General features: G+C 39.0%; 1 protein-coding gene across 1 annotated transcript in view; it reads left to right on the plus strand.

Annotated features, from left to right (window-relative positions):
• The window catches only part of DRC8 (dynein regulatory complex subunit 8), a 154,896-nt gene that overhangs the window by 118,590 nt on the left and 12,537 nt on the right, over positions 1 to 23,769 (plus strand). The window contains exons 4-6 of the mRNA XM_037013697.2: positions 20,774 to 20,853; positions 21,465 to 21,507; positions 21,617 to 21,683. Of these exons, the coding sequence (XP_036869592.2) occupies positions 20,774 to 20,853; positions 21,465 to 21,507; positions 21,617 to 21,683 (190 nt within the window). The remainder of the gene's footprint in view (positions 1 to 20,773; positions 20,854 to 21,464; positions 21,508 to 21,616; positions 21,684 to 23,769) is intronic.

Consider the following 23,769-nt stretch of genomic DNA (forward strand, 5'->3'; position numbering starts at 1 on the left):
GTGGTTGCTTGGGGCCAGGAATTAGAGGATGGGATTGAATGCAAAGGAGCATGAGTTAATTTTTGTAGTGAAGTAAGTTTCTGTATCTTGATTGTGATGGTGGTTATCTGACTATAAAATTGCCAAAAGTAATTTAGACTAATTCTTTGAAATGAGTAAACTTATTGCATGTAAATTATACCTCAGTAACATTGGGAGAAAACATAATAAAAGAATATCATGAACATCTTTTGCTACTTCTACAGTCAGTGGGTTTCATATCTGGATATGAAAATTGACTCAGTTTTAGGAACTAAAGGGCTCATGACTTTTTTGGTGGAGACCATCCTCAGCCACCTGCTCTTCCATTCTTGCCCTATTTGGGTTGGTAGATGTTAAACAGAATCCTTGTTGGCTACCCATATGTTTTGCCACTAACATATCATTCGCTGTTAACCACCTCTGCAATTTCCCTTGGCTCCGTCTTCAACCTCAATTGTCATTATGTGTGGCCTCTCAGCTTCTGTATTGAACAATTCTGCCTGCCTTCTATTCCTTGGTGGCAGCAGTGGGGTGGCTGACAGACCTGCCATGTATATTGACAAGTCCAGGTCTCTGTGTGCCTGTCATAGGCGTCCATGGCCTGCAGGTGAGAAAAACCACAGAATTTTCAGGGGTGCTGCTGCCTTTCTCCTGAGTGAGCAGTGCATCCTCTGAGCCCTCCCATGGAGCATCATCCTCCCATGGGTTTTCTGACTCATGATATATCCATTCCAGCCTCCTTTTATCAGCTTGGTTTTTCTGCTTCACTGGGTGCTGATAACAGTATATTCCAGGTATCAAGAACCACCCTAACAGCAAGCTCCCTCTTATCCTTGCTGGAGTGGTCCTGAGAAAGTTTGCCCAATGAATTCTTATTTATTTCACCCCCCAGTCAAGCTCTCTCAGCAGGCACTCTCTTAACTCCTTCTAGTTCATACTAGCTAATTCCTTTTGCTATTTCAGTCTCTTGCCACTCTTATCAGATCCAGCATCTTCCCAGCCAGGTTACTCTAGGATATAAGCTGAGTATTCCTGTGAGGAGAGGAAATGGGGACAGTTCCTGAAGGGCACCTGTTGCCTTGTTAGGGAGTCTACTGTGGAACAACAGAAGTGCTGCCTCCTTCTGGGGTGGGGAGCGGTGGTACCAGCCCAGAGGGTTAAGGGCATCTGTGTAGCCAACACCCTCAGGGGCCTCCTCTGGATATCTCTATCCCATGTTTCTGTGTGCTAGGTTCTTGCAATAAGGACTGACTAAATATTTGTCTTCGTTGTGAATTCTGACTTCATATCTTCTGTTTGAGGGATGTCAAACAGGGCCACAGGCCAAATCCTCCCAACAGCCTGTTTTGCACAGCCTGTGAGCTTAGAAAGGTTTTTACATTTTAAAAGTGTATAAAAATAGAGAAGAGATTGGCTTAAAAATAGTGGCGTGAGAGGTGAGACAGAAACCTCCTATCAAAACCACATATAATATGAAAATATAGCAAATACAACTAATCCTGAAAGAGCAACAGGAAAGAAGGCTGCGACAGACTGCCTACATCTGGGGAAAAGAGCAGACCTCATGGAAAGGGTAAAGTACCAAACCCACAATATGGTAGGACCAAAGCCCTTTCCCCACTCAGGCTCACCAGTGGGAGGAAGAGAAATGGAGTGGGAAGGGTGTGGAGGCCTAGGACTGCTGAACACCCAGCCATGGAGTTCTGCTCTGGGAGCACAAACCTACATTACATGGTGCTCTGGACATTAGTGGGGTTGGAAAGCTAATATAGGCAGGATACTTGGAGAGACTGAGATTCAGCTGCTTGTGGAGAACAGGAACCCACAACTGGCCACTCTGGGACAAAAGAAAGGCAGGCACTCTGAGAGACATTCTAACAGTGAAAAGGCTGCTAAAGGGGCAAGGATTTCAAAGAGCTTGCTGCTCAGGAGAAAGGACAGGTGGACAAAATTTTCCTGGAGAACTCAGCCCAGCAGGTTGGGAATTTTCAGGAACTTCAGATGCTCCATCCCCCTGGCTGGCAATGCAGTTCCAAGCCCCCCCACCATGATACGCAGCCTGCCGCTCCTTCCTCCTGGCAGGCCCTGGCTCACAAACCTGATGCCATTGCCACTGCAACAGGTCAGTCAGAGGGCAGCCCTGCCCATGGCAGTTATAAGGGTATAGCATAGTGGCTCCCCCCTGTGTGCTCAGCCAATGGCCTTGGCAGTGGAGGCAGGCACTGCAGCCGGAGAGCAGGAAAGACCTCTTTCCTCCCCGCAGGCACCAGCTCCACTTGCCTGCGACCCCTGCCATTACTCCAGGGGCTGAGCAGCTCCAGAGAATAGAGCTTCTGTTCACTAGAGGGCACCACCAACACCAAGTAATTTTTGCAAATATGAAATGTCAAAGAACCTGGTTCAAACCAAAATCTCACAAACACCAGAAAGAGGGCCAAGTGAAACTGAAGTCACCAATCTTCCTGAAAAAGATTTGAAAATAAAAATCATAAACATGCTAAGGGAGCTAAAGAAAAATATTCAAGATCTCAGTGAGGAATTCAAGAATGAGATACAAACATTGAAGAATACAGTATCTGAAATGAAACATACAATGGAGAGATTTAAAAGCAGATTGGATGAAGTGGAGGAGATGGTAAATGAAATAGAAATTAGAGAACAAGAATACAAAGAAGCTGAGGCACAGAGAGAAAAAAGGATCTCTAGGAAGGAAAGAATATTAGGAGAACTGTGAGACCAATCCAAATGGAACAATATTTGCATTATAGGGATACCAGAAGAAGAGAAGAAAATAAAAGTGATAGCAAGTGTCTTTGAGGAGGTAATTGATGAAAACATACCCCATTTTGGGGAAGGAGATAGTCTTTCAGGCCACGAAGGTGCACAGATATCCCAACACATGGGACCCAAGGAGGACAACACCAAGACATATAATTGAAGTGGCAAACATCAAGGATAAGGACAGAGTATTTAAAGCATCCAGAGAGAGAGAAAAGACCACATACAAAGGAAAACCCATCAGGTTATCATCAGACTTCTCAACAGAAATAGGCCAGAAGGGAGTGGCATGATATATTTAGTGCATGATATATTCAATCCTCTATCTGGCAGATTATCATTTAAATTTGAGGGAGGGATAAACATTTTCAGATAAGCAAAAGTTGAGAAAATTTCCCTCCCTCAAATTGTCTCTACAGTGCATTTTGGAGGGACTGCTATAGATGGAGTGCTCCTATTTAAGGCTAAATAGCTGTAACCAGAGGAAATAAAATGATAGTAAAGGAAGCAAACCAATTAATTGCAAAGTAAATGAAAAATTAAATCAAATACCCACAAGGTCAGTCAAGGGATACACAAAGAGTATGGAATATAATACCTAATATATAAAGAATAAGGGAAGAAGAAAAATGAGAGGAAAAAACCCCAGAATCTTTTGATTGTGTTTATAATAGTGTACTAAGTGAGTTAAGTTAGACACTAGGTAGTAAAGAAGCTGCCCTTGAACCTTTGGTAACCACGAATTTAATGCCTGCAATAGCGAGAAGTACATATCTATCGATAATCACCCTAAATGTAAATGGACTGAATACACCAATTGAAAGACACAGAGTGACAAAATGGATTAAAAAACAAGATGGATCTATATGCTACTACCAGAGTCTCACTCCAAACCCAAAGACATAACACAGACTAAAAGTGAAGGGATGGAAAAATATATTTCATGGAAATAATAGGGAGAAAAAAGCAGGAGTTGAAGTACTGGCATCAGACAAAATAGACTTAAAATAAAGAAAGTAACAAGAGACAAAGAAGGGCATTACATAAAGATAAAGGGGTCAGTCCAACAAGAGGTTATAACCATTATAAATATCCGTGCACCCAACTCAGGAGCACCTACATATGTGAAACAAGTACTAACAGAATTAAAGGGGGAAATAGAATGCAATGCACTCATTTTAGGAGACTTCAACACACCACTCACTCTAAAGGACAGATCAACCAGACAGAAAATAAGGAGACAGAGGCACTGAACAATACATTAGAATGGATGAACCTAACAGACATCTACAGAACACTCCTCTCAAAAGCAGCAGGATACACATTCTTCTCAAGTGCACATGGAACATTTTCAAGAATAGGTGGTATGCTAGACCACAAAAAGAGCCTTAGTAAATTCAGAAGGATTGAAATTGTGCCAACCAGCTTCTCAAATCACAAAGGTATGAAACTAGAAATAAATTATGCAAAGAAAATAAGCCCATAAACACATGGAGGCTTAACAACATGCTCCTAAATAATCAATGGATCAATGACCAAATAAAAACAGAGATCACACAATATATGGAGAGAAATGAAAAAAACAACTCAACACCAAAAAAATCTGTGGGATGCAGCAAAGGCTGAGCTAAGAGGGAAGTATATAGCAATACAGGCAGGCTTACCTCAAGAAAGAAGAACAACCCCAAATAAACAGTGTAAACTCACAATTAATGAAGCTAGAAAAAGAAGAACAAATGAAGCCCAAAATCAGTAGAAGGAGAGACATAATAAAGATAAGAACAGAAATAAATAAAATTGAGAAGAGTAAAACAATAGAAAGAATCAATGATACCAGGAGCTGGTTCTTTGAGAAAATTAACAAAATAGATAACCCCCTAGCCAGACTTATCAAGAGAAAAAGAGAGTATACACACATAAACAGAATCAGAAATAAGAAAGGAAAAATCACTACAGACACCAAAGAAGTACAAAGAATTATTAGAGAATACTATGAAAAATTATATGCTAACAAACTGGATAACCTAGAGGAAATGGACAACTTTCAAGAAAAATACAACCTTCAAAGGCTGACCCAGGAAGAAACAGAAAATCTGAACAGACTAATTACCAGCAATGAAATTGAATTGGTGATTAAAAAAAAATACCTAAGAACAAAACTCCTGGACCAGATGGCTTCACCACTGAATTTTATCAAGCATTTAATGAAGACTTAATACCCATCCTCTGTAAAGTTTTCTAAAAAGTAGAAGAGGGAATATTTCCAAACTCATTCTGTGAGGCCAAAATCACTCTAATACCAAAACCAGGCAAAAAGACACCACAAAAAAAGAATATTGCAGACCAATAACCCTGATGAACATAGATGCAAAAATACTCAACATAGTATTAGCATACCAAATACAAGAATACATCAAAAAGATCATCCATCATGATTAAGTAGGATTTATTCCAGGGATGCAAGGATGGTACAATATTAGAAAATCCATCAACATCATACAGCACATCAACAAAAAGAAAGACAAAAACCACAATGTCATCTCCATAGATGCTGAAAAAGCATTCAAGAAAATTCAACATCCATTCATGGTAAAAACTCTCAACAAAATGGGTATAGAGGGCAAGTACCTCAACATAATAAAGGCCATATATGATAAACCCACAGCCAACATTATACTTAATAGCAAGAAGCTGAGAGCTTTCCCTTTAAGATCAGGAACAAGACAAGGATTCCCACTCTCCCCACTTTTATTCAACATAGTACTGGAGGTCCTCGCCATGGCAATCAGACAACACTAAGAAATAAAAGGCATCCAGATTGGTAAGGAAAAGGTTAAACTGTAACTGTATGCAGATGACATGATGTACATCAAAAGCCCTAAGAAATCCATCTCTAAGCTACTAGAACTAATAGCTGAAGTCAACAAAGTTACAGGATACAAAATCAATGCACAGAAATCTGTTGCAGTCCTATATACTAACAATGAATTAACAGAGCAATCAAGAAAACAATTCCATTCACAATTGCTTCAAAAAGAATAAAATACTTAGGAATAAACCTAACCAAGGAAGTAAAAGACCTATACCCTGAAAACTACAAGACACTCGTGAGAGAAATTAAAAAAGACAGCAATAAATGGAAATACATCCCATGCTAATGTATAGGAAGAATTAATATTGTCAAATTGACCATCCTGCCTAAAGCAAGCTATAGATTCAATGCAATTCTTATCAAAACACCAACAGCATTCTTCAGCAAAGTAGAACAAATCATTCTAAAATTCATATGGAACCACACAAAAGACCCCATATAGCCAAAGTAATCCTGAGAAGGAAGAATAAAGCTGGGGGGATTACACTCCCTCACTTAAAACTCTACTACAAAACCACAGTAATAGAGACAATTTGCTACTGGCACAAGAACAGACTCTTAGATCAGTGGAATAGAATAGGGAGTTCAGATATAAACCCACATATATATGATCAATTAATATATGATAAAGGAGCCATGGATATATGATGGGGAAAGGACAGCCTCTTCAACAACTGGTGTTGGCAAAACTGGATAGCTAAGTGTAAGAGAATGTACTGGATTATTGTCTAACTCCATACATAAAAGTAAACTTGGAATGAATCAAAGACCTGAATATAAGTCATGAAACCATAAAACTCATAGAAGAAAACATAGCAAAAATCTCTTGAATATAAACATGAGCAACTTTTTCCTGAACACATCTCGGGCAAGGGAAACAAAAGCAAAAGTGAACAAATGGGACTATATCAAACTAAAAACCTTCTGTACAGCAAAGGACACCATGAGTAGATCAAAAAGGCATCCTAAAGTATGGGAGAATATATTTGTAAATGGCATATCTGACAAGGGGGTAACATCCAAAATATTCAAAGAACTCACACGCCTCAACACCCAAGAAGTAAATAACCCGATTAAAAATGGGTGGAGGATCTGAACAGACACTTCTCCAAAGAAGAAATTCAGATGGCCAACAGGCATATGAAAAGATGTCCCACATTTCTAATTATCAGGGAAATGCAAATTAAAACCACAATGAAGTATCACCTCACACCAGTTGGGACAGCCAACATCCGAAAGACAAGGAACAACAAATGCTTGAGAGGATGTGGAGAAAGGGGAACCTTCCTACAATGCTGGTGGGAATGTAAATTAGTTCAACCATTGTGGAAAGCAACATGGAGGTTTCTCAAAAAACTAAAAATAGAAGTACCATTTGACTCCGTAATCCCACTTCTAGGAATTTACCCGAAGAAAACAAGATCTCAGATTCAAAAAGATATGTGCACCCCTATGTTTATTGCAGCAGTACTTACAACAGCCAAGATATGGAAGCAACTTAAGTGTCCATCAGTAGATGAGTGGATAAAGAAGAGGTGGTACACATACACAATGGAATTTATTCAGCCACAAGATGAAGAAAAATCCTACCATTTGCAAGAACATGGATGGAGCTAGAGGGTATTATGCTCAGAGAAATAAACCTGGCAGAGAAGGACAAATACTCAATGATTTTCCTCATTTGTGGAGTATAACAACGAAGCAAAACTGAAGGAACATCAGCCAAATCACAGACTCCAAGAAGGGACTGGCAGTTAAACCAAAGGGGAGGTGTGGGGGAGGATGGGTGGAGAAGAAGGGAGAAGGGGTATTATGATTGGCACATATGGTGTGTGTTCTGGGTCATGGGGAAGACAGTGTTCACAGAGAAGACTAAGTGGTGACTCTGTGGCATCTTACTATGCTGCTGGACAGTGACTGCAATGGGATGTGTGGGGGGACTTGATAATATGGGTGAATATAGTAACCACAATGTGTTTCATGTGAAACCTTCATATGAGTGTATGTCAATGATACCTTAATAAGAAAATTTTAAAAAATGTTGAAGAATATGCAGTGAAGATCTTATGTCCCACCCTGTGTGGAGGTTTACCACCCATTTCATCTGTTGCCTGAGTCTGCTTTTTCACTGCAGTTGGTAAGAGCTCCTTTGTAAGCCACCAGAGAGGACCTCTGACTCTCACAGCATCTTTACCTGCATGGAAATGGCCCTCAGTTTCTCATTATTTTTTTGAAGGGCATCAATACAACTTACAGCCAATGTTAATGCTTTTTAAGGATTGTTTCCCCATAGCTTTCAAATGTTTGAATTGTGGAACCTGCAGGGGCATTCATTTTCTCTGGGATTTTCCCAGGTTACCTCTCGTTAGGTCTTTAGCAGTTGACTGACTGTCAGAGACTATCTTTGTCCCACATAACACTCAGGGCGGCATCCTTTTTGCCTAGATGGCAATGAATGAACAGAACCCCACCTGTCACCTGTTTTCTCAGATCTGGTACCACTTGTGATATTTGGGGTACTCTGAGAAGCAAGCACTAGGCATTAGATGTTTAAGAGATTCATTGGGGAAAGCACCTGTGAGGGGAAAATCAGAGCCAGGGGAGGCTGAGAGAGTCATCAAAATGCAATGCAGGTCTGCTCCCTGTAAAAGAACAAGGGAAGGAAGGAGAAGAAATTAGGTAGGAGAAGCCTTAGACTGCAGCAGTTCTACAAAACAAGACAGTGGGCAATTCTCAATCCACAATTGCTCATCAGAGGAGTCCCCTTTCTTGCAGTTGGGACTAATTTTAGTATCCCTCTCCCACTCAGTTATTGGCTGGTGAGACGTGTGGCCTTGGCTCAGATATGATGGCTAAAGACATCATTCAATTACAGTTCCTGCAGTTGGAAATCTGAGAGGTGCCTTTTATTGGCTGCTGTAGTTGATATCTGGAAGAGCTGTCATGTGAACCAGGTGTTGAATATCTAGTAGAATATGATGAAAGTGAGTTGGGTGCTCCACATTTTCTACTTGTAAATTCACCATGGCCTACCTCTAGCTTTTATGACTACATCAGAGCAGCGAACTACTTAGGAATGAAATGAAAGTGCTTATCAGGTCTAGGCAGTGGGTCATGGATGAGTAAGCAGCAGCTTTACCATCAAGACAGGTCAGTGATAGGTCAGAACTGGGCCAGGCTTATCCTGACATAATGTCTTTGAGTAAAAAGATGATAATGTGGCTGAGGAGATCATGCTTATGTAGTCCTGTACATACCTATCACTTCAGTAAACTTTGAGATGGAACTTTAATCTCTACATCTGGTACACAGGTGTCATTCTGTCATCTCCATGATATTCCTGGGAATCTCTTTGCCCTCTTTTGGGTTGTATTTCTTTGTATCTCATATTTTCCTCTTTGTAGTTCCTCTAGCATATTGGCATAATCTTTGGGGGCTTCTTAAAATAGAGTACCTTTGAGGTGGAACTTTTGAGATTTGTATATGTTTGAAAAGAACTATGCTACTCTGTTTGGGTATAGAATTCTATATTTAAGATCTTCATTAAGAATTTGGAAGAATTTCTCCTTCTCTTCATGCTTCTGGTGATGCTTTGAGAAGGTACAATTCAATTTTGATTTCCAGTTCTTTCTGTGTAAAGCCTCCTCCCCTTTTTGGAAGCCTGAACAATCTTCTGTCTTCAGTGTTTGAAATGTCATTACACCTTGGTGTGGAATCATTTTCATCAAATGTGTTAGGTACTTAGTGGGCCTTTCAAACTAGCAACTTACACCCTTTGGTTCCAGGAAATTTTCTTCCAATTATTTTGTTGATGATTCCTAACTATCCATTCTTTTTTTAAAATTAGTTTTTTAAATTAAGGTATCATTGACATACAATCTTATGAAGGTTTCACATGAGCAACATTATGTTTTCAACATTCACCCATATTATCAAGTCCCCCCACCACTCCATTCAATCACTGTCCATCAGTGTAGTAAGATTCTATAGAGTCATTACTTATATTCTGTGTTCTATACTGCCTTCCCCATGACCTATCTATATTGTGAGTCTTAATTATAATATCCCTTAATCCCCTTCTCCCTCTCTCCCTTCCCACCTTCCCACACCACTTTCCTTTGGTAACCACTAGTCCCTTCTTTGAGTCTGTGAGTTTTCTGCTGTTTTGTTCCTTCAGTTTTGCATTGAAGTTATACTCCAAAAATGAGTGAAATCATTTGGTGTTTGTCTTTCTCCTCCTGGCTTATTTCACTGAGCATAATTTCCTGCAGCTCCATCCACATTGTTGCAAATGGTAAGATCTGTTTCCTTCTTGTGACTGAATAATATTCCATTGTGTATATTTACCACATCTTCTTTATCCATTCATCTATTGATGGACACTTAAGTTGCTTCCATATTTTGGCTACTGTAAATAGTACTGTGATAAACATAGGGGTGCATATGTCTTTTGAATCTGGGATCTTGTTTTCTTTGGTTAATTCCTAGGGGTGGAATTCCTGGGTCAAGTGGTATTCCTATTTTTAATTTTTTGAGGAACTTCCATATTGCTTTCCACAATGGTTGAACTAATTTGCATTCTCACCAGCAGTATAGGAGGGTTCCCCTTTCTCCACATACTTGCAAGCATTTGTTGTTCCTTGTCTTTTGGATGTTGGTTGTCCCAACTGGTGTGAGGTGATGTCTCTTTGAGATTTTAGTGTGCATTTCCCTGATGATTAGCAATGTGGAACATTTTTTCATGTGCTTGTTGGCCATCTAAATTTCTTCCTTGGAAAAGTGTTTGTTCAGATCCTCTGCCCATTTTTTAATTGGATTGTTTGCTTTTGGGTGTTGAGACATGTGCCTTCTTTATATATTTTGGATGTTAACCCTTTATCAGATGTGTCACTTACAAATATATTCTCCCATACTGTAGGATGCCTTTTTGTTTTACTGTTGATGTTCTGTGCTGTACAGAAGCTTTTTAACTTGATGTATTCCCATTTGGTCATTTTTGCTTTTGTTTCCCTTGCCTGAGGATATGTGTTCAGAAAAAAGTTGCTCATGTTTATATTTAGGAGATTTTTACCTATATTTTCTTCTATGAGTTTTATGGTTTCCTGACTTGTATTCAAGTCTTTGATCAATTTTGAGTTTACTTTTGTGTATGGAGTTAGACAATAATCCAGTTTCTCTTACATGTAGCTGTCCAGTTTTGCCATCACCAGCTGTTGAAGAGGCTATCATTTCCTCATCATATATCCATGGCTCCTTTATTGTATATTAATTGGCCATATACATGTGGGTTTCTATATGGGGTTTCTATTCTGTTCCGTTGATCTATGGGTCTGTTCTTGTGACAGTAGCAAATTGTTTTGATTACTGTGGCTTTGTAGTAGAGCATGAAGTTGGGGAGTGTAACTCCCCCAGCTTTATTCTTAACTATCCATTCTTTTTCTTCTCTCTTTTGGAACTCATCTTACTCATTCATGTGTACCTCTAGACTAGTCTTCTGATTTTCTTATTTTTCACTGTCTTATTTTCTACCTCTATGTTTTTGTTTTACTCTCTGGATGATTTTGTGAAATTTCCCTCCCAATATATTTATTCATTTTATTTCTGTTGTGTCTTTATTTTTAGCAGCTAGTTTTTGTTTTCTGAATGTTTCTTTCAAAGAACATCCTGTTCTTGTTTCATGTCTCTGAAGATATTAGTTAAAGCTTATATGAAGTTTCTTCTCTTTGTATAATGTTTCCTCTAAGTTGATGTTTGTGTTTGTTTGGTCTTTTCACTAGTGGCTTTCTTCATAAGTTGAATAAACCTTGGCTGTCAGCTCATTACCTGTGTGTGAAGCTTGTCAACTTTAAACTTTACCATTGGGTAATTTGGGAATCACCAACATCAGAGTCTTTGAGAATTTTCTTTCTAAGTGCAGGTTTGATTCCCCAGGAAAGAGTCTTCTCATCTACTTGGGAAACAAAAACATCTGGTTACCAATCTAGACACCTTCTGTCTTATATTTGTAGAATATAAATCTCTAGACTTCTGCCAGGTTGGGGAGAGGCAGTCACCCATGGGAAAACTGAGAGGGGACTTAGTGCTTTAGTTTACTTTTCTTTTCTTTTCTTTTTTTTTTTTTTTACTGAGAGGGGACTTAGTGTTTTAATTTTCTTTCTTTCTTTTTTTTTTAACTGAGAGGGGACTGAGTGCTTTAGTTTTCTTTTTTTTTAATCAATTTTTTATTAAGGTACACTCTTGTGAAGGTTTCACATGAAAAAACAATGTGGTTACTACATTCACCCATATTATCAAGTCCCCACCCATACCCCAATGCAGTCACTGTCCATCAGTGTAGTAAGATGCCACAGAGTCACTATTTGCCTTCGCTGTGCTACATTGTTTTCCCCGTGATCCCCCACACCATGTGTACTAAATATAATACCCCTCAATCCCCTTCTCCCTCCCTCCCCACCTGCCCTCCCACACCCCTCCCCCTTGGTAACCACTAGTTTCTTCTTGGAGTCTCTGAGTCTGCTGCTATTTTGCTCCTTTAGTTTTGATTCATTGTTATACTCCACAAATGAGGGAAATCATTTGGCACTTGTATTTCTCTGCCTGGCTTATTTCACTGAGCATAATATCCTCCAGCTCCATCCATGTTGTTGCAAATGGTAGGATTTGTTTCATTCTTATGGCTGAATAGTATTCCATTGTGCATATGTAAGTGCTTTAGTTTTCAAACAGATTTTATCCTAGTGCTCCTGATTTTAGTTCCTAATCCCTTTGCCCCAAGGTCCAGAAGCACCTTTTTGAGGATTCTTTGTTCTCTACTGGCTTGGGGTTCAGTTTTCTGGCTCTACTATATTCTTGTCACTCATCCATTTGCTTTCCAGCTTCCAAAATCTCATGGCTCTTGTGTCCTTTCCTATTCTTCCTAAGTAGTTTTATGTTTGTCTAAACAAAATTCCTTTACTGCAATTTTAATGAGGTTTGAGAGAGAATGAGGAGAGAAGCATATGTACAATTTGCTGTCATAATCCAGAATTCCACTGATACTTGATTAGTCAGTCATTCAACAAAAAACAGCAGCAGTAATTCAGTGAAGACTAATGTATGTTTAAATAGAATATCCTTAAATAATCTTCTGAAAGAGAGCATTTCTAAATGTTAGAACTAGAACACTTGGGTAACTAAAGCATGTGTGATATAATACAAATATTGGATTGTATTACGTAAGCATGTTTAGATATTTAGAGTGGCTACAAAAAGAATAGAATTGAATTTATAACTTCCAAATTGATAAAAAGATAAAATAATTAAGGAGCATTCAGTCAATCCAAAGGCAGCAGAAAAGAACTAAAGAAGAAGCAGAGACCAATTTGGGTATATGGAAAGCAGAAGATAAGGATGCTAGTAATAACAATAAATACAACTGGACTAAACTCACAAGTTAAACACAGAGATTGTAAAATTGGACTTTAGAAAGATTAACTGTATTGTTCCCCACTCTAGTAAATTCTGCCCTCAGGTTATGAATACTCTTACTGCTTCCTCATCCATTACCTTAGTCCAAGCCATTGTCATATCTTCCTGAACTACCATGTGGCCTTTGAACTGCTCTCCCTGCTCCCACTCTTGGTCCCCTCCCTATGATCTACTCCTCACCCTGCAGTCAAGAGGGAGCCTTTTAAAAAGCTTACATCAGATCATTCCACTCCTCTGCTCAGAATTCTACTTCTGAGATAACCCCAACTTGCTTAGAAAAAATCCAGAGTACTTTTACTTACTGTAGCTTCCTGTGCCCAGGTGATGTGGCCTGTCATTCCCTACCACTGTCCTTGCTTACATATGGGCATCCTTACTGTTTCAGACTATATCCAACATAATTCTATTCAAGGTCTTGGTTCTTGCTGTTAGTCCTACTCTGGGATACTCTTCCTCCAAATTACCACATACTTAGAGACCTTATGTGTTAGATCTGGGCCAGAGTGAGTCCTAGTGTGGCAAGGAAGGGTCTCAGAGATGATGCTAGCATCCTGTACTGCCTGTTTCACCTGTACCTTGGGAATCTATATCCTTGAGAGTTTGATACTGGGTAAGATCTGTGATTCTGGTGAGTCTGATTCGACAGTCAAACCTTTTGTGTTTTTTTCATAGAATTAAGCACACTCTGAAGTTACCTGTTTATGTGTCTGTCTCTTGCCTCTGGACTATAAGCTCCTTGAAGGCAGAAAGTTGATCTTTTTTTGTATAGCACTGCGTTCATAGCACCTAGAACAAAGCCCGATACATACTGGTTCAAGAACTTGTTCTACTGTTTCCTGTAGACCTGAGTAATATTCTGGTTGTAAATATTTTTCTTGTACTTTCTCTTCTGCCCCTAATACATAACACAGTTTAACACAATCATTAGACTCTACTTGAGAGACTTATCTCATAAGGGACTTTATTAATTACCGGTTTAGCCATCTGTTAGCCCATAGAATCTCTGATCATCCAGCCAAGAGATGGTTCAATCTTTTTTTATACTTCCAGGAATAAAAAAGTGACTTATAACCCAGAATAGAAGCAAATGTGGGAATTTAGGCTTGCAAAGCACTATGGAGCTACATGAGGGGATAGTTTTATAAAAGGTCCGTGCTCAAAAATTTCATGTTCACAAAAATTACAAGTTTACAGTAACTAAAAGTACCTAAACTCTATTATGAGCTCATAATCAGTCATTCAACAAGTAATTATTGAGCATTCACCATTATGCTAGGAACCAGGGATTCTGAGGGCACAGAAAAACTGAAAATAGCCCCATCCTAATTTGGCTCAGGATAGTTTTGAACATTTTAACAATTGGGAACATCAAAATTTTAAATACATAGGCACTTAAATATTTGAGATTGTATTCAGTCCTATTCATTTAGGTAAATGAGGAAACACCCACAGATAAATGTTCAGTAGCATTTTTTGTATCTGTGGTCAATGATTTAATGTTAAAATAATAGTGATGAGAAGGCTTTATGATGTCAAAGTATGATACATGCTCCCTAGTAACCAGTTAAAATAATGGAATGATTATACTGAGTTATTTCCTACATTTTTCATCCTGGGTGAAATATCCTACCATATCAGACATATCGTAGCTCCTAAAGGTCCCAACTCACAGTTTCTCAGTACTTTTAATTGGTTAAGTATCCTCAGAATTTTTTTTGAAACTTCAGAAATGGCTGATTAGTTAGTAGAATGAGATTTGTATAATCCATATACTCGTGAAGTGGGAATTTCCATCAACTTGGACCTTAATAGCATCATTCTGGTTCCAGATGAGTCCTGAGATGTTAATCGTTCAGTACATGATTCTACCAAGGTTCTGAGAGATTGGGAAAGGGTGAGGCAATTATTTTCTTATTTTGAAGTAATTGGTGATATGAAATATTTTTATCTGTTATTTTTCCTACTCATGCTGGCATTAAGGAAGATGGGAGAATGGAGTAGTTATGCTTTTTTTTGTGTTAATGTTAGATGATGGAGTTAAAGACCTATAGACTTGAAGGTACTTCGGAGATTATCTCATAATGGCTACCAGTCATTCCTGAATTTCAGAATTCCATTTCTGAATGGAAATAGGTGGATTTGGGGGATGGGGGTTAAGGGGAATGTGAAGTTATACAAAGAATACACTGTATCACTTACTTGTAGTTGGAAAAAAACAGTAAGTGGTGCTAAATCTATATATATTTTTTGTGTTTATGTGTGTGTGTATATATACATGTAAATATATATGTATAATCTCCACTGAAGATAAAATGGGAAGTCAGTGGCTTCACAGCTACTCATTCCCCCATTGTTTCAAATTGTGGAAACTCACAGTTGGCAGGGACCTTATTAATTACCGGTTTAGCCATCTGTTGGCTCGTAGAATTTCTGATCGTCCAGCCAAGAGATGATTCAATCTTTTTTTTCTAGTTCCAGGAATAAAAAAGTGACTTATAACCCAAGAATCACATATCTTAATTTTTGCACAACCTCTGAAATGTTTGGAGTAAATACTGTGTATCTGTGGTCAATACTTTTAAAGTATAGAGGGCTTTAAGATTTTTCATTTGTAAAGAAATATTTTTGGCAAATGCCAGTGATTTTTTGTTATATTTAAAAAATCTTATCTAAGGTAGAGAAATATTTTCTAAGTTGTATTTATATTTTCATTTTGAAACATGATTTGTCAAAATTTATATATATGGTATTTCAAGTCTAACTTGAACTATTTCATGGTTTTTATATTTTTTACTACACATAGTTTAAAAACATTTAATGTATATCTTATTTGGTGACCTGGAACTAGTTGAAATGTGGATGCTTTATGAACCATCTTAACTGCTGATACTATCTTGCTTTTGTGAAGCATGAAACAGTTCAATTTATTGACTGATAGCTGTGTGACTGGGGAGAAATTAATTTTCACTGTGTATTTCATCATGCCTATTCAGTGAGTTCAGCATTAAAATAAATACTGCTTTAATAAGAAAGAGATGGCCTGGAGATTTCCCTGTGGGAATGGGAGTAAAGGATTCTGGACTGTGATCCCATCCGACACCTGACCCACTTTGAGGACCAAGATGGGTACTTCAACTCCTTGTGCCCGAATTCCTCAGATGCAAAGAAAATTAAGAAAATTGATTTTTGCCAAAGTAGAGGAAGAAACGGTATTTGCTCTATTCTTTGAGACTTTTAAAAATCCCACAGTATTAATTTATTAATTAAGACTTCTCCATACTGGGGAGGAGGAGGCAGAAACTGCAGTGTGTGCAGGCACAGTGTAGCCCTGCCAAGCAGGCAGTGAGCACAATGTCCTCTTCAGGTCGCCTGCCATACCATAGTTCTGCCGAGGAGGTGATGCCGGGAGGATCAGGGCCTTGGCCTTGCAGGTGAACATCTGCTGGTGCCCTATTAAGATGGATTTGCTATAAATGGATCTTGAGAGGCTAAGCTGGGGGAGCTTTCTGCAAAGAGGTTTCATTGCCTTTGCACCTGTGAATGCCGCCAAGGCCACTTCCTGGCTACCTCCTTTCTAGCACATTAGCTTCCTCTCAGATGAAACAAACGAGATCAGCACACACTCAGCCAGTCCCATTTGTGGTAACAAGATACATTTGTTTTTGTCTTTTGCAAACAAGGGACAAGACACATTTGGTGGCTGGCTGTTACATGCATCCACCTCTGGGGCTGGAAAGCATGTGGAGCAATGGCAGAGGTGGGGGCATCACTGCCAATCCACACACCCCTAGCCCTGGGCATTAGAGATACCCAGCCATTTAATACCTTCTCATCACACTCCATGTAGCATTTTACAGATAGGAGGCAGGACCAAGTTCCTTACAAACAGCTCATCCGTCTAGTGGTTCAGGGAGGATGTGTCTGAAATTGTAGCATCAGAGATCAGTTCTTTTAGGAGGAGGTGTTACTGCACAATACAGAACCAGAACTGTGGGCACTGTTGGGAGAAAGTGCTTCACGACCTATCTCGTGTGACCTTCACAACAACCATGGAGGTGGCTATTACTGTTTTCCCTGTATTACAGATGGAGCACTAGGGGATGAACTTTAATCAGAGCCATTTAAACTATCCTTGGTCTAACATGGTGACTATATTGTGATATTTTTCTATGAGAAAGACAACAGCTATTTTTTTTTTTAAAGAACCACACCAAAACAGAGGTTGAGTGGGTTTTCCCAGTACAACTTTACTGTTAAGAAATAGCAATGAATTCCTAGTCTTCTCAAACATGTCTGCTGTAATTTAGGGAATCTTTCTTGAATTCATTTCATTATAAGTCAGTTAACTGAGAACATCTGGAGAAAGTAGGTCTGCACTGCACCATTTTCTCTGTAGTTGATGGGTATAGGGATTTATGCCTGATGATAGTGATTCAAGGTCTGGATTAAAATGGGATATATATTTGCTATATATCTATTGCTATATATATATATATATTTGCTAGAGCTGCTGGAACAAACATGGCTTAAACAACAGAAATTTATTTTCTCACAGTTTTGGAGGTTAGAAGTACAAAATCAAGGTGTTGTCTGCTTGTTCCCTAGGCAGATACAATTGAAAACAGTACAATTGTATGATAATTCTAAATACAGCATTAGTGAACTGTTTAATATATACCAGATACTATTTTATAAAAAGTTTTTAAATATTGAAGTAACCTTTTTATTTTACAATAGGAAAGATCTGTCCCTGCAAGGGAAAGATCTGCTCCAGGCCTGTCTCCTCGCTTGTAGATGGCTGCCTTTGTGTTCACATGGGGTTCCCCTGTATGCATTTCTGTATGTCTAAATTCCCCCTTTTTATAAAGACACTAGTCACTTTGAGTTAGGGCCCACCCTAATGACCTCACTTTAACTTGATACCTCTGCAAATACCCTCTCTCCAAATAAATCACATTCTGAGTGACTAGGGGTTTGGAAGCCAACATAAGAATTTTGGGAGGACACAGCTCAGCCCATCACACTCTCACTCTGTATGTACATGTACATGTATGTATACACTTGCTACACGTATTTCTATATATCTGTGTACTATAGATCACGGTTTAATATTTAATATATTTCCATTAAGTCTTAAAAGTATCATGCATGGATTTCAAATAATCACTGAACCATCACCATGTAACATTTCCAGAAGTAGCACCTGTTCTAGCTTACTTAATGGCCTCAAAAGGTTAACTAGCTTGTCCTGCACCAGAAGTAACAGAGCTGCCATTCTTCCTCTCCCACCCCTGTTTGCAGATTCTCAGAACTAGTTTCTCTTATGTCTCTTCTTGTTTTTCTTATGGTGGAGGAATATACCATACTTCAAAAATGCCTTTTAGAAAAATTAAGGGAATCCAAAAAGAAGCTGAAGTTTAGTGACTAAGAATGTGTTGATATTGGTTCCTTAGTTGTGACAATGAATTGTCTCTAGTTGTTAATGGGATGCTGGGCAAGGGCGTATGGGAACTGTACTATTTTTGCAACCTCTCTGTAAATTAAGCTATTGTAAAATAAAAAGGTTACTTCAATATTTAAAAACTTTATAAAGTAGTGTCTGGTATATATTAAACATTTCATTAATGCCGTATTTAGAATTATCATATAATTGTACAGTTTTCATGCCATTGCTTATACATCTTTTTATACAAAAGAACAGATCAGATGTGGCCTCTAGAGGACAGTGTTGGGTCATAGAGTTTCATAAATTTAAACTGGACTTACTTTCCTTCTTACTTTATCTACAAGACCTCTGTTTATTCATTATCCCTTTTTAAAAAGTCAAAATGTACGGCTCTTCTGTTACCCTGATCAGTTGGAGATCTGCTCACAAATAAGATTTTCACGCAGTTTTGCTCTGCATGACTCCACCAGGCCGGAAAGACCCACCGAGTTCCCGCCTTAGTGTTCGGAGCACCGAGGGCTCCTGGAAGTTGCCCTGGAGCCTTGGGAGCTTTGTGAGGCACGTGTTCTGTGTCTGTGAATTCTCACAGGATGGAGAGTATGCAGTCTCTTTGGAAAAACTACATACAGTTTGTAGATTGATGAGGATGCTAATAAAATAAAGAGAGTTTTGATCTTTAAGGTTGCGACTGCTCTACTGTGGTCTATTGGGGTTGGGGGAGAGGGAAGTACACCATTGCTCTAGCTTCTGAACCAGGTTTCTGGAGTAATCCAAATGGAAGCTCGACATTTTGATTTAAAAATTACCCATCCAAAGGTAATTTCATGAGACCAATATTTTATTTTTAAGAGGCTCGTGGGGTTGGGTTCGCCATGGACCTAGAGGCAGCTAAAGACAATTGTCCATGTATTGACAGGCTCAGAAATTCTAAAACATTATTCTGTTCTTGGATGATTTTTTCTGCTGATAGAGGAGTCTGAGGGCTCCACTCATGCTAGGTGAAAATCTACTTAAACGTTAAAAAATAGTTGTGTTAAAAAGTGTGTTCCACTTAGCCCTATAGATTTCTTATTTTTTGCTTGAAGAATAAATCTGCTGAAAGCACCTCTGTTGAATTGAGATCTATGAGCCTTTTAATAAGATCTTTGAAAGAGAGTGGAAAATTTACAGCTCCTCATAAATAGCCTGACATGAAGGTTACAATCAATAGTTCAGCCACACCATCAAATTTGGGCCTATGGGCAGGAGTCTTTCTCATTCATAATAGTGCTAGGTACCAAAAGTTCTCTTTATCAGATGTAGCAGTCTCTTAATTAATGGTGGGATAACAAAGTTCCATTGGCCATCTAGGTGTTTAGCAAAAATTACAATGATTGGATATATACTTTGGTCCTTGAGAAAATGTTTGGTCCCTATTATGGTCCCTTCCCCAGTGTTTCTTACCTCAGGGAAAGATCACTTCGTCCTGTTTGGCAAGTCAGAATCCTGGGAGTTGCCCTTGATTCCTCTTTTTTCTCATCCTTGCCCGTAATAGATGCAGCACCAGGTCTTATTGATTTTACTTCTTAAATATTTTGTGAAACCATCCATTTCTGCTTCCATGGCCACCACTCTAATCCAAGCCCGTATTGTATCTGATAAGACTACTGTGGAAGCCACCTTACCCAACAGCCGATGTGATTTTTCAGACACACATCTATGAGACCTTCAGTGATTTTCTATTGGTTTTAGATAATAGCCAAAGTCACTTTCATGGGCGATAAGGCCAGCAAGGTCTGGTCCCTGTCTCTCTCCTGCCTCATCTGAAACGTTCTCCTCCTTGCTCCTTTGCACCTGCCTTCGGCCTCCAGTCTTCATGCACATGATTCCTCTGTCTGGGAGTCTCCTCCCCACTGTCTTTGATTGCCCTTTACTCATCCTTTATAAATCAGCTCAAGTCTGGTTTTCTTATGGTCTCCTAGCCTAGAAAAGGTTCCTTCAGTCTGTGTTGTAATGGACCCATGCTCCTTTATTTCATTGTTAGAAGGAGAAACTCAGCTTTGTTGTTTTTTGACAATATATGTTTCCACTACAGGAATATAAACTATAAGCAGGGAAAATGCCCAAGCCCTTGGCAAAGAGCTTGGAAAAAGTAGTTGCTCAGTACACTTATTGAATGAATAAATGGCTATTTTTTATTGAATGTTTAGATAGAGGAAGAAGAACCCACTGGATACATTCGATATGAGAAGTTTCTTCCAGTGATGACCAAGATACTACAGGAAAGAAGGTAGGGAAGTAAATGCAATTGTTAGTAATGATCAGAATTACATTAATTCCAAAATACTTGGCTTTTTCACTTTGTATATTGTACTCAACCAATATTTATCCTAGATTGCTTTCTTCTAATTTTTCACTATACCCTTGAACTGCCAATTAGCATGTGCTTAGAAATATCAACCACTTTAGTATTAATCTAATAAGCAAAGTGTAATTAAAGGGGAAAAAAGCTACAAAAAGCATGAATCAACATCTCTATTATTTTTTTATTTTGAATTATCAACAATACATAAAAATTAACCCTGATTATTTTTCTAGAGGAAGTGTAACATTAGCTTATTGTAGTTGGTTTACTGTAGAAATTTTGTTTCTAGATAAACTAATTTCCATAATGATGAAAAAAGCTAGTAGGTAACATCAAATATGCCAGTGATTTTGAGCTAAGTATTTCCTGTGGGTGTGGAGTGCTTTCAACATTCATATCTAGAAATCCAAAAAGGTTTCAGAGAAGTATTACTATCCTAGCATGTTAGCAGCTGATGTCCTGTTTTGTGTGATCATTTATTATGTAGAGACTGAAGCTAAATACTGTGGCATTTACTCCTCTTATTGCATAATTAGATACAGACCAATTCCAGAAGATATCCTCCTTCGAGCTTTTGAGGTATGTAAGCTCCAGATTTTATATATATATATATTTATGTGAAAAATACATCACATAGAATTTCTTTGCCATACAGAAAGTATAACATGTACCTTTTCTTTGCCCTTAGGTATTAGATCAGTCTAAATGTGGGTTTCTTACTAAGGAAGAACTGATCAAGTATATGACAGAAGAAGGTAAGAGTGATTTATTACAGCAGTGACTTATTTAAGTGATTAATAATTAAAAAACAGTTATGCAAGAATTCTAGGGGATACTTCAAAATCAATCACTCTGGTTAAAAAGTTATTTGCTATTTCTATTATTTTGATTTGGGGTGGTTTCTGTTTTGTGGGGGTCAGAGAACAAAGGGTAGATTAAGGGGAGATGGGTTGTTGCCTTGTGAGATGTTGTGAAGTGTAATGATCCTTCCCCAGAGGCGTTCCATTCATTTAAAGGATTTCCAGAGTAGAAGGTATGCCACCTGGAAAACATCAACTAGTGGTCACTATAATCAATGCCTGTTACTAGATTGAAGTTTTGAGTTAGAGTATATAAAAATTCCTTTTTACAGAGCTTTTCAGTTGGTGAAGTTACCAATAATACGGCCTCCACTGAATATTGGTTCACACAGATATTTTCAGTTTTTTGTGCTAATGGGACTATATATATTTTCTTTGAACTTGACCTACACACACACACCACACACACACACACACACACACACACACCCCAAATACTTGCATATCTATATATGCCAATGTTTTCCTTTAGGAATTCTCTGTTTAGGCTGATACGTAAATCCATTTTTCCTGAGCATCAGTAGCCTCTAACGGGCATTCTCTTGAAACCATTTCTACATTGGTTGCCTTCCCACTTTCCAAACAAAGTTGGAGTTCTCTCGCCTTTGTTTTCAGTCCGCTGGTTTGCATTGAGTCTTGTGTGACTTGGAATTGTTGATTGCCTGAGACAGAATGAAAAGTGCAAGTCCTTTTGAGCAGGGAAGACTTAGACTACATCTGTATGCACAGCTGGTTTGGCCATTCTGACTGGACCCACCATTAGGTGACAACACAGGGAATGAAAGTGAGAAGGATGTGGCAGCCAGCACTGCCACCTAAGGACTCCGGTGACACTGAAAATTACTTTAGGGATTAACTTTGCTGGAAATGTATGACTTTCAAAGCATTGGCCTCTTAATCCTAAGGATTAATTTAAGGGAAGTCAACCCTAGATTGTGTTAGGCAATATGAATTTAGTCAAAATGGCCAAAACATTCCATATTACCAGTATGGTGCACCTCCATGTGCAGTGAGAGATAATAAACTTAAATCTCCCTTTTTCAAGGATATTCCACTCTGACTGGGAGAAATAAAGCCAATTTATGAAATGATTCAAAGTATAAGATGATAGAAGAAAATGAGTATCAGAGGATCAGTGTGGGCTGGACCAGCCCAGAGAGCTTGATCTGGGAAGACTTAAGAAAAAATAGGTTTCTTAAGATGGTAGAGTTTATACGGGCGAGGCGCCGCAAGCAGGGGAAGATCTTATGCATTATAGCACCCCCCCCAGTCAGCCTCAAAAAGCCTTAGTTGGGTTAATGAAAATGTAGATGAAGGAATACTGGGTGGAGGGGCTGGAGAGTGGGAGACACAGGTGGATAAGACAGCACAACAAACCCTGGGAGGTGGGTATGAGCATGCCATATGGGAGCCAGCGAGGGGCTGCAGCCCAGTGGGTCTTTGTTGGCCAATGACAGGAGATGAATCTGGAGAGGCTCCCTGGGACCAGGCCAGGGGGCCTGGGCTTGAGTTAGAGTTCATCCTGTGGGCAGTGGGAAACTGAAGGTCTGAAAGCAGAGGCGTCCATGGCACAGGAGGGTTTGGGGCTAGTTAATCTGGTGCTGGTGGTTAGATGGGTGAGAGGGGTTAGACAAGGGGAGCCAGTCAGGAGGCCACACTGGCATTGAAGACACCCTTGGGGCTTAATCTAGCACTGGCCATGAGAATGGAAAGAAGAAGGGGTTTATACAGCAGGACTGTGTACAGCGGGATTCACGAGTCATGAGGAACAGAGTGCAGGGGGCACAGATGGAGCTGAGTCCATAGCAACGGGCTGTACTCTGGATAATGGGTATTAAGGTAATGCTATGGACTGAACTAGGGAAATCTTGGACAGACTGCAGTGGGCCTAGCCAAGTGCAGCTTCTCAAAGTATCTGCAGAATGTCAGTCAGTTTGAGAATATGCATTCTGAATGCCCAGGATGTCATAGGATGAACAAA

Source organism: Manis javanica, chromosome 11 (assembly GCF_040802235.1).
Source record: "Manis javanica isolate MJ-LG chromosome 11, MJ_LKY, whole genome shotgun sequence".
NCBI classification, from domain to species: Eukaryota; Metazoa; Chordata; class Mammalia; order Pholidota; family Manidae; genus Manis; species Manis javanica.